A 12409-nucleotide genomic window follows, 5' to 3' on the forward strand; every position below is an offset into this window, starting at 1 on the left:
CTTTGGTCCCAGCTCTCTGCAGGTCATTCACTAGGCTCCCCCCGTGTGGTTCTGGGATTTTTGCTCACCGTTCTTGTGATAATTTTGACCCCACGGGGTGAGATCTTGCGTGGAGCCCCAGATCGAGGGAGATTATCAGTGGTCTTGTGTGTCTTCCATTTCCTAATAATTGCTCCCACAGTTGATTTCTTCAAACCAAGCTGCTTACCTATTGCAGATTCAGTCTTCCCAGCCTGGTGCAGGTCTACAATTTTGTTTCTGGTGTCCTTTGACAGCTCTTTGGTCTTGGCTATAGTGGAGTTTGGAGTGTGACTGTTTGAGGTTGTGGACAGGTGTCTTTTATACTGATAACAAGTTCAAACAGGTGCCATTAATACAGGTAACGAGTGGAGGACAAGAGGAACCTCTTAAAGAAGAAGTTACATGTCTGTGGGAGCCAGAAATCTTGCTTGTTTGTAGGTGACCAAATACTTATTTTCCACCATAATTTGCAAGGAAATTCATAAAAAATCCTACAATGTGATTTTCTGGATTTTCTTTCTCATTTTGTCTGTCATAGTTGAAGGGTACCTATGATGAAAATTACAGGCCTCTCTCATCTTTTTAAGTGGGAGAACTTGCACAATTGGTGGCTGACTAAATACCTTTTTGCCCCACTGTAGCTATTGATTAAACATTTGTGTACATACAACCTGTGCATTGTATTCCCTTGTGTGGTTGTATTATGTTTTTAACTCATCAAATAAACCAAATGAAACGTGTTAAACTATTCACCAGATCATATGTTTCAAGAATATAGGTAGAAAATGACTTAGAATATAATCTGTGTCAGGAAGGTAGCAGTGCACCAAGAGAAATTCAAGTTTGCAAAAAAAAACTGACAAAAGGAAATGACAGTTTCGACCTGATTAAAGTGGGCTGGTTACCACAGTAACTGCCAGTAACCCAACACACACACACACACACACACACACGTACAACTGAACATGTAAACTCATACACATTGATAAGTGCATTGAGCAAGCATGGATGAGCTGGGTGAGTATACTTTTTTTCCTCTGCTGCTGTTGTAGACATGACTGTTGATGGAAATTCACGGGGAATCACAAAGACGTTTCTCTGTTGATAGGCAGATGGATTGTTAAGGCTGTTGACTGAAGTCACCTAGTACCAACCACATTCAATTAGTGAGAAATCCAGTGGATAGGGATATACAGTGGCTTCACAAAGCATCCACACCCCTTTACTTTTTCCACATGTTGTTGTTTTACAGCTTGAATTAAAAATGGATTCAATTGAGATTTTGTGTCACTGGTCTCCACACCCCATAATGTCAAAGTGGAATTTTGTTTGTTGAGCATTTTAGAAATGAATAAAAAACGTAAAGCTGAATTGTCTTGAGTCAATAAATATTCAACCCCTTTGTTATGGCGAGCCTAAATTAGTTCAGGAGTAAAAATGTGCTTAACAAATCGCATAATAAGTTGCATAGACTCAATCTGTGTACAATAATAGTGGTTAACCCTAAGGTTGATGTCTGCGCTTCCTGGGAAATCTAATTAGCACAATACAAAACGTCCCATGTAAATCGATCAGTTTAAAAAAATATATATTTTGGGTTTTGCAGTGGATGTGTCTCAATCGCACGCCTATGTCACACTTCCGCATCTGTTGTGAAAGGTGACAGAGCTAGAGCGGTGTTTGTCAAAACATGAAACACCCCGAAAATAGGTCTTCTCACATAATTGTCTGTAGCGTCCAAACGGTTTGGCTTGCAAACTATGATCCCTCTATGTAAAGACGAGACTGTGAAAAACACGATGGTGTTCTCCGTTTCACTCTATGGCCCCCCACAAGCTTCTTGGAACTCGTCTGAAGTCAGTACAGATGATCTGCCAACTTCTGTTTGTAGCGTCCGAACAGTTTGGGCTACACACTAATATTACCCCTCTGTGGAAAGGTCAGGCTCTCATGAACATGTACAGTTGAAGTTGGAAGATTACATACACTTAGGTTGGAGTCATTTCAACTACTCCCCAAATTTCTTGTTAACAAACTATAGTTTTGGCAAGTCGGTTAGGACATCTACTTTGTGCATGACACTAATTTTTCCAACAATTGTTTACAGACAGATTATTTCACTTCTAATTCACTGTATCACAATTCCAGTGGGTCAGAAGTTCACATACACTAAGTTGACTGTGCCTTTAAACAGCTTGGAAAATTCCAGAAAATGATGTCATGACTTTAGAAGCTTCTGATAATTAACATAATTTGAGTCAATTGGAGGTGTACCTGTGGATGTATTTCAAGGCCTACCTTTGCTTGACATAATGGGAAAATAAAAAGAACTCAGCCAAGACCTCAACTTTTTTTGTAGCCCTCCACAAGTCTGGTTCATCCTTGGGAGCAATTTCCAAAATGCCTGAAGGTACCACGTTCATCTGTACAAACAATAGTACACAAGTATAAACACTATGGGACCACGCAGTCGTCATACCACTCAGGAAGGAGACGCGTTCTGTCTTCTAGAGATGAACGTACTTCAGTGCGAAAAGTGCAAATCAATCCCAGAACAACAGCAAAGGACCTTGTGAAGATGCAGGAGGAAACAGGTTCCAAAGTATCTATATCCATAGTAAAACGAGTCCTATATCGACATAACCTGAAATGCCGCTCAGCAAGGAAGAAGCCGCTGCTCCAAAACCGCCATAAAAAAGCCCGACTACGGGGGTGGCAGCATCATGTTGCGGGGGTGCTTTGCTGCAGGAGGGACTGGTGCACTTCACAAAGTAGATGGCATCATAAGGAGTGAAAATTATGTGGATATATTGAAGCAACATCTCAAGACATCAGTCAGGAAGTTAAAGCTTGGTCGCAAACGGGTCTTCCAAACGGACAATGACCCTAAGCATACTTGCAAGGTTGTGGCAAAATGGCTTAAAGACAACAAAGTCAAGGTATTGGAGTGGCCATCACATAGTCCTGACCTCAATCCTATAGAACATTTGTGGGCAGAACTGAAAAAGCATGTGCGAGCAAGGAGGCCTACAAACCTGACTCAAATACACCAGCTCTTTCAGGAGGAATGGGCCAAAATTCACCCAACTTATTGTGGGAAGCTTGTGGAAGGCTATCTGAAATGTTCTACCCAAGTTAAACAATTTAAAGACAATGCTACCAAATACTAATTGAGTGTATGTAAACGTCTGACCAACTGGGAATGTGATGGAAGAAATAAAAGCTGAAATAATCATTCTCTCTACTATTATTCTGACATTTCACATTCTTAAAATAAAGTGGTGATCCTAACTGACCTAAGACAGAGAATTGTGAAAAACGGAGTTTAAATGTATTTGGCTAAGGTGTATGTAAACTTCCGACTTCAACTGTACATGTGTTCACAAGACTCGTCTTAAGGTCCCCCAGTACCAGTTGAAACAATGAATGGAAGTATATATGGAGACTGTTTAGTGCCAAAACAGTCCCGATCGCTCAGATATAGGGCACTTCCGAACAAACTTAGTTTGCATTCCATGCTGTGAATATGTTGTTCATTGCGTTTGTATGGGCTAATAGCAGTAAAGCCCCAAAAACATTTTCATCCCCCAAAACCTTTTTTTCATATTTCAATGGGTCTTTAAATTCAAAACCAAATAGCAAAATGATCGTTGGTAAGACCTTCTTAAAACAATTCCATATAGCTTTGACAGGGCTTAGACTCTTATGGGTTAACATGAGTTTTGAATGACTACCCCATCTCTGTACCCCACACATACAATTATCTGTAAGGTCCCTCAATTGAGTAGTGAATTTCAAGCACAGATTCAACCACAAAGACCAGGGAGGTTTTGTCAATGCCTAGGAAAGAAGGACACCGTTTGGTAGATGTGTAAAAATAGAAAAAAGCAGACGCTGAATATCCTTATGAGCATGTTGAAGTTATTAATTAGGCTTTGGATGGTGTATCATAACGCAAGGCCAAATCTACACTGGAATTGCTTACCAAGATGACATAGAATGATCCTGAGTGACCTCGTTACAGTTTTGAATTAAATCGACTTGACAATCTAAGGCAATGCTAGAAAATGGCTTTCTAGCAATGATCAACAATCAACTTAAAAAACAATAATGGACAAATATTGTACAATCCAGGTGTGCAATGCTCTTGAATACTTATTTGTATAGGTATTCACACTCCTGAGTCAATACTTTGTAGAAGCACCTTTGGCGGCGATTCCATGTATTAATACTTTCTGAAGGTACTTAATATACGTTTTTTACTTTGAAAAAAGAAACAAATCATGGATTTGCGCTAAATCTCCACCAGCGTAGTTATGACATACTTGTGTTCAACTTCCTCTTAAAATGAGCACAATACAATAGTTTTAATGTAATGTTCCCTTTCATAGGCTACTGTCAGCATGTGAGTTAAAAGTCAGAATAAGACTGTTTGTTAGTCATAGAGTGCATCAGTTTCAAAGGTTTCACTTCTGCTTTGAGGTTCTTGTCTGTAACATCTCTTATATCATATCCTCAGGAAGCAGCACTGTATGAAACAATCAGTAGTGGAAAAAGTCCCCAATTGTCATACTTGAATAAAAGTAAAGATACGTTAATAGAAAATGACTCAAGGAAAAGTGACCCAGTAAAATACTACTTGAGTAAAAGTCTATTTGGTTAAGCAAATCAGGCGGCACATTTTTCATGTTCTTTTAATTTACAGATAGCCACTCAAACACTCAGACATAATTTACAAGCAAAGCCTGAATGTTTAGTGACTCCTCCAGATCAGAGGCAGTAGAGATGACCTGGGATGTTCTCTTGATAAGTGTGTGAGTGGGACCATTTTCCTCTCCTGCTAAGCATTCAAAATGTAACTAGTACTTTTAGGTGTCAGGGAAAATGTATGGAGTAAAAGTACATTATTTTTTTTAGCAATGCCGAGGTGTAAACGTAAAAGTAATCAGAAATAGTAACGTAAATTACAGATACCCCCCAAAATACTTAAGAGGTACTTTAAAGTATTTTTAAGTAAGTACTTTACACCACTGGAAACAACCACATCAGATCAATGGGTGTGCCTCGCAATAGACAAAAGGAGAACATAGTGAGGCATTGTAACTCATCTCAGAGGATGTCTGTTAGAAGTGCTTATTCTGATTGATACTGTCGTACCATACCATACCACAGCATATATGTGTTTTATAGATCTTATCCTAGAAGAGCTGGCTTTCAACTTAGCTGGTCCAGAGTCAGCTACCCAGAAGAAAGAAAGTGATACAGCCAACACAAATGGACAGGTAATGACAAAATCACCTCTAGCAGTTGTTATTTTGTCTTTTGTCTAACTACTACAACTGGACGTGTCTTTTAGCTCTAGGCTTTATGTGAAATTTCCCACAGGTCTCAAATGTGTGTCCTGTTGGTCTCCCTCCAAAGAAAGAAATTGAGACAGATAGCACCAATGCATACAGGTGAGCCACTAGAAGGTCTGCTCACAGATAGCCATACGTTATGACCCTGGGTCAGACCATACAGATAGAGCTGAGACTGAGATGTATCACCTCAGATTCAAGTATCTGTCCAGTGTCCATTCTATAGCAGTGCTCATCTGTGGTTTTCTCTGTGTGTTTGTCAGTGAGTTACCAGCTCCAATGGAAGCCGGTCTGCTGAGTCCTTGCTCTGCTACCAGAGAGCTGGACTCCATAATGGAGGATTTGCTGTTTGGCCTGGAGATGAGGGTGAGGAAGCATCTATCATGGAATACGCTGTCAGTCAGAGCATGAGCAGAGGATGACTGTAGGAGAATCTCAAATGCATTTCCTTGATTCCTTATGTCCTCTCTCCTCGCCCCCTCAAAATCCATTGTATGAGAGGGGAGGGACCTCTGAGCTTCCCATCCAACGGCTTCTCATCAAATGGGTTTTGAGAAGGAGGCAAGGAGAGAGGATGGATAGAATCAAGCAAATACAATTCTCTGTCTTTCAATGAAGTTGACTTGATCTGACAGCAGAGGGCAGTATAAGCAAACAAAATAAATATTGGAATCTTTAGTACCACTAGTGCCTCCAAAATGAATAGACTTTTGAGATATACAACTGTTAAAAACACATTTTAGATGCATATGAAAGGATGCAGTTCTGTTTTGAGGACACACAGCTTTTTCTCATCTTTAGCTCCCAGACCCTCCTCCTCCCTCAACCCCACCACCACTTGTCCAGAAGTCAGTCAAAAAGAACCATGTTGGAGAAAAGAAAGAAAAGGAGGACACCCAAGCGAAACAGGAGAGCACCAACAGTCCTAAGACTTCTGATCTGGAGCGCAAGGCATCAACACAGAGAAAAACGGACGCCATAGATGACCTTCTGGGAGGCTTGAGCTCTGATATGGAGAAGATGGGTGTACGAACGGTGGCGAAGGGCCACTGTGCTTCCTGTGGCAAGGTCATTGTGGGAAAGGTAAACAGCTTGAGCTGTCAAAAACCAGACAAAAGTTTAATTTCAAAATAACAGTATAGGCGAAGATGATCAATCAAAAGTACCATGGCCAGTACATGAAACAAAGTATATTTTTCTTCTAACCACTTTGTTTTATTCGGCAGATGATCACAGCCCTGGGCCAGGTGTGGCACCCAGAACACTTTGTTTGTGTGGAGTGTCAGGCTGAGCTGGGGACTAGTGGCTTCTTTGAGAGGGAGGGGAAGGCCTACTGTGAGAAAGACTACCAGCATCTCTTCTCACCTCGCTGTGGTTACTGCAAGGGTCCCATTCTGCAGGTAAACTCCTTCTCTTTGGATTGGACTATATTATCACCATTATTTAACACTGCACAAAACCAACTCACCACCTCTCTAGATCTGTTGTCGTTGGGTTTACCTCACCGCATGCTGGGCTCTTTGTCCTCTCTCTCAGAACATCCTGACAGCGATGGACCGCACCTGGCACCCTGAGCACTTCTTCTGTTCCCATTGTGGGGAGCTCTTTGGGGCTGAAGGTGAAGGAGCACTCATCTATCTGCCTGACAGATGGCACCACAACTACTACTGTTCCCTATAGGGTAACATATGATCTAGACCACAGTGTGACTGAGAATACTCCTCTCTTTGCGTGTGTGTCCTTTGATGTGCCATAGGTTTTCTGGAGAAGGACGGGAAGCCGTACTGCCACAGAGACTTTTACCATCTCTTTGCTCCAAAGTGCTCTGGTTGTGGAGACCCTGTGAGAGAGAACTACCTGACTGCAGCCAACGGCACCTGGCATCCCAACTGCTTCGTCTGCTCAGTGAGTCGCTCACCACAGATCACGCACAAAATCGAAACTTCTACCATTTCTCAGATAATAAACTTTAAACAGCCAAAAGCCACAATACAACATTGTGCTGATATTATCAGAATCCTACTCAACCTCCAATAAAGAGTAGGCCTACTATATCAATTAGATCGAAGAGGTGTTCTCTTTCTCCTTCTCTCCATCCCTCCAGGACTGTCTGAAGCCCTTCAACGACGGTTGTTTCCTGGAGCTGGATGGTCGTCCCCTGTGCTCTCTGCACTTCCACTCCCGCCAGGGTACACTGTGTGGGGGCTGTGGAGAGCCCATCTCTGGCCGCTGCATCTCTGCTTTGGAGCGCAAGTTCCACCCTGAGCACTTTGTGTGTGCCTTCTGTCTGCGTAAACTCAGCCAGGGGGTGTTCAAGGAGCAGGCAGGGAAACCCTACTGCTCAGCCTGCCACACCAAACTGTTTGTGTGAGACTTATTTAACTGATAATGCCCGAGATGCCATGGTTTGGAGGATATATTGGCACCGGTTTGAGTGCCGGCAAACCGGGCTTCGAGGGCATTATCACTTTTATACAATGGGTTACCAACATATTCAAATAATGATTTGAATATTTTAATTAAAAACGTTATTTTGATGAATTTATTCATACTATTTCATCCTTCCACAAAACATAGTCCCGACACAAAGCTGATTCATGATTTCGACTGGCTGAGAAACGATGCCTGTCTGTCTGTCTCGTCCTGACTCCCGACATGTTCATTACTAAAGGACAGCTGGAGATAGAATTTGAATATTGAAACAGTGTTGCAAATATCAGAGAGACAGACAACAAGGTTTATACAAATCTCCTAATAGTACCCAGTTTATATATAAGGTAATCAATTAACCTGAAAAAAGTCATACTTACAAAGTATGTGAATATCCCACACGGATCATCAAGGCAATATCACAGGTTTGTGTCAATAACTGCAATGCTGCTGGGTTTTTCATGCTCAACAGTTTCCAGTGTTATCAAGAATGTTCTTCCACCAAAGGACATCCAACAACTGTTGGAGCATTGGCGTCAACATGGGCCAGCATCCCTGAGGAACGCTTTCCACACCTTGTAGAGTCCATCCCCTGACAAATTGAGGCTGTTTTGTGGGGAAAAGGGCATGCAACTCAATATAATGTTTTGTACACTCAGTATACAACCACATATTCATGGAAATGAACAGGAGTGTTTGTTTAGATTAGGCTTACCAAGGAAAAGAGTTACCATCTGAATGCCTCATTGAAATGTAATCACATAATAGAGCTGATCATGAAAAGATTATTTCTAATGTCTGAAACATGAAATCAAATTATACATTTGTGAACTTTGGATCGCTTTAAGGTGTATCAATATCGCCTAAATTGTGTTTAAATTAATTCATCATGATCACAAAGCATTTAAAGTCGAAGAAAGAATAACAGCAATTAACCAAATCCAGTTGAGTTTTTCCTGGAGGAAAATCCATGGGTTCCATAAAGATGTCCTCAGTGCCATGGGTTGGCAGAGGGGTGATCCATGCTGGCAGAGCCAAGGCTGCTTTCCAACTGTAGTTCATCAAGAGACTTCTCTATGGCTCTGACAGTTTACATTGGCATATTCTCTCTGGAACCAAGTTACTGTACGTGTCAGGTTTAGAAGAATTCTCAACATTGACCCACCTATTGCAGTCTATGAGAGATCGAGTAGGGTGTTGAAACAAATAGTGAAGGTTCCAGGAGAAGCTTTAACAACAGAAGTGAGCACCAACCCATACCACTTACGGTAACTGTAGGCACACAGCCAGGTTGTAATGTGATGTAATACTGGGGTCCTACAAAGGAGCCACTTTTCTGTTGATGTATAGGACTACTGGCTGTGTGCAGGCAGTGTGTAACTGGACATTGAGGAGGGGATAAATCATGTTGTCATCAGCACATTAGATCAAGTCTCCTGGTCTCCTATCCTTGACTAACGTGGGTTGGTGTCACAACATACTACTCTGCCGGGTTAAGCCCTCTGCTCTGTTCGTTAATGCACCTCCCTCTCATATGATTTCTAAGCCTTGTTTAACACACCGTTTCCTGTATAAAAGCTTTTCGTAGCTGTAAACTCACATTGGTCAGCCTAAATGTGAAGTACCTTCGACATACCAGCGACATACACACTGACACTAATCCTGGCTGTGGTGTTTAAGGTCCTCTTGACCATACAGCAATGAAGACAGTCTCAAACCACATTAAAACAGAAAACAAATCAAGATATAAAACGAAACAGGCCCCAAATACACAAGCACTTTACCTACTTCAAGGGGAGTGATCCAACTGAGGGGAGGAAAAGGTTCTTGGCTCATAATAAACCTAGCGAACAAGAAATGTGAGTTGTGGCTCTTCTAAAAGGTGGTGAATAAAGGGCTGTCTGTGGATGCTGGGGGGGATGGAACTCAGATGACATTTACTGCTGTGTAACGGGGTAACAGAGACCTGTGGAGTGCACTGGAGCATGGAAAGGCCTATGAGCAATATGGAGAGTTACCCCAGTGTGACACTGAAACCCTACCCTCGCCCCAAACTGCCTGTGGCCCCTGTGTCACCCCACTGGGGGTACGCAGAGAAGCACAGTCCCACTGTGGGTCACAACCAGGTGAGGGTGGCCTTCTACCTCGTAAACCCAGAGTTGACATCTACCCTCAATCAACGTTTCAGCCAATAACTGTCTAATACATCTCAGTTGACAGCCAGCAGCCCGATATTCACACATGTAGATGACAGCTTCGTTCTGTTTATTAAAGAGGGTTCCATTATAGGGTTGAGAGCTTAGCTGAGTGGAGAGACAGACACAACAGACATTAACACACTTGAGAAAACAAGCGAAAACAAACTCTCTGAACCCAAACAGATACAAAGGTCATTCATTAACACATTATAGACCTGAAATATTGAAAACATTCAGAAGAAATGCCCTTCTGCCAGGCCCCAAAGTATTGATGAATATATGAGGGTTGTGGACGCAGGCAAATTTGAAACCTGACAAAATGGTGGAAGACAGGCTCATAAAGACGAGTGACGAGTTCTCAGTGTACTAAGGCTTTTTCTCCACAATTGATCCTCTGTGTGTGTCTGTGTGAGCATCATTGTTATGGAATTAGTAGCCTGCAGTGAGAGACAGTCATGATTAATTGGGGAGCAAAAAAATATCAAATATGTTGCCAACTACAATAATGACCCTGGTGCACTTTTCCACCACAAATAGTCCCGTATCCATGGTTTCACTGGTCAGCATCACTGACTTTCACAAATAACCGAATTAGCACAGCTTCAGTGCTCAGCTTGAAACTAGGCGCTGGCAATGCAGAGTAATCTGTTATTCTAACTGACCAAACAGAGAAAAAAGCCTGTAAAGATATTCAGTTCAACAAACGTGGGCCGTTTTAACGAGACACAATGGTTCATGTCTGTTTCAAAGTCCCTAAGTGTTAAAACATTACCTCACATTATCTTACACTGCGAAAATATTTTAATTTGACTACAGCCAGGTGAGGGAATGAGGATATTGGTTTCCAAGGTGGTCCTTCCTTGATGCTATATATACGTCAGACTCCATATGTCCATATATGAGGGGTCAGTGTTCCTGAAGGTGTGAATGGATTTGTTTTTTAAGTGGAGAGAAAACTGACAATTTTAACACCCCTCTAATTACTTCCATAGTAACACAGACGGTGCCTTAGGAGCAGAAAAGTTAATTAGGCCAGTGTATTCACACTGGGGCCGGTCCAGTCCTGGTCCCTCTGGGCTGTGGGCTGGCTGTCTTTGACTTGGCCCAGTCCTGCTGCCCTGGCTAGGCTGGCGGAGGGTGCAGGTATCACACCTGATTAATGACTGGCTCCTCTGTCCTCAGGCACTTCCTGTTGTCCTTGGCTGAGCCTCCTCGACCTGCTCCAAGCTCTTACTGTCTAACACCAATAGTAAACGCAGGCTGACACACTCATAAACACTGACGCATACACACACACTAGCACATGTGCACACATGCATACACACAAATAAATACGAACACACACTTTTTGAACATTCGTTAATGAGTTGTACACAGTAGTTTTTTGGGGAATCTGTCATTTACTATTTATATTTTTGACTACTTTTACTTTTACTCCAATACTTTCCTACAGAAAATAATGTACTTGTTACTCCATACATTTTCCCTGACACCCCCCCAAAAAAGTTGTTCTCATGTGTGCCGAGTACAACAGGAGTACAACACCATACAGTAGCGAGGCTATATAACAGTAGCGAGGCTAGATACAGGAGGTACTGGTACAGAGTCAATATGCAGGGGAACACAGGTTAGTCGAGGTGACTGAAGTAATATGTACATGTAGGTAGAGTTCAAGTGACTATGCATAGATAATAAACAGAGAGTGGCGTAAAAGAGGGGGTGGGGACAATGCAAATAGTCTGCGTAGCCATTAAATTTTGTTTATCTTTATTTAAATAGGCAAGTCAGTTAAGAACAAGTTCTTATTTTCAATGATGGCCTAGGAACAGTGGGTTAACTGCCTTGTTCAGGAGTAGAACAACAGATTTTTGCCTTGACGGCTCAGGGATTCAATCTTGTAACCTTTACGGTTACTAGTCCAATGCTCTAACCACTAGGCTACCTAGGCTAGCTGTTCAGGAGTCTTATGGTTTGGGTTAGACGCTGTTAAGAAGCCTTTTGGACTCAGACTTGGCACTCCGGTACAGCTTGCCGTGCGGTAGCAGAGAGAACAGTCTATGAATAGGGTTGCTGGAGTCTTTGACAACTTTTAGGTTCTTCCTCTGACACCACCTGGTATAGAGGTCCTGGATGGCAGGAAGCTTGGCCCCAGCTAGGCACTGGGCCATACGCACTACCCTCTGTAGTACTTTGCGGTCGGAGGCCAAGCAGTTGCCATACCAAGCAGTGATACAACCAGTCAGCATGCTCTCGATGGTGCACCTGTATACCTTTTTGAGGGTCCATGCCAAATCTGTTCAGTCTCCTGAGGGGGAATAGGCATTGTCGTGCCCTCTTCACGACTGCCTTGGTGTGTTTGGACCATGATAGTTTGTTGGTGATGTGGACACCAAGGAACTTGAA

At 42.4% G+C, this 12409-nt stretch overlaps 1 protein-coding gene across 1 annotated transcript; it reads left to right on the plus strand.

Moving 5' to 3' along the window:
- Positions 1 to 942: 942 nt before the first annotated feature.
- LOC135556465 (leupaxin-like) lies at positions 943 to 7919 on the plus strand. Its single transcript, XM_064989694.1, has 9 exons — positions 943 to 1038; positions 5212 to 5303; positions 5407 to 5477; positions 5642 to 5744; positions 6180 to 6461; positions 6605 to 6778; positions 6915 to 6996; positions 7135 to 7283; positions 7483 to 7919. The coding sequence occupies exons 1-9, from the start codon at positions 1026 to 1028 to the stop codon at positions 7747 to 7749; spliced, it is 1233 nt and encodes a 410-aa protein (XP_064845766.1). The 5' UTR covers positions 943 to 1025; the 3' UTR covers positions 7750 to 7919.
- Positions 7920 to 12409: the final 4490 nt, after the last annotated feature.

Source organism: Oncorhynchus masou, chromosome 15 (assembly GCF_036934945.1).
Source record: "Oncorhynchus masou masou isolate Uvic2021 chromosome 15, UVic_Omas_1.1, whole genome shotgun sequence".
Classification (NCBI taxonomy): domain Eukaryota; kingdom Metazoa; phylum Chordata; class Actinopteri; order Salmoniformes; family Salmonidae; genus Oncorhynchus; species Oncorhynchus masou.

Coding starts and splice junctions, on each gene's coding strand:
- LOC135556465 (XM_064989694.1), top strand. Junction 5,478..5,641: donor GATAGCACCAATGCATACAG/GTGAGCCACTAG, acceptor TGTGTTTGTCAG/TGAGTTACCAGCTCCAATGG. Junction 7,284..7,482: donor CCAACTGCTTCGTCTGCTCA/GTGAGTCGCTCA, acceptor CCATCCCTCCAG/GACTGTCTGAAGCCCTTCAA.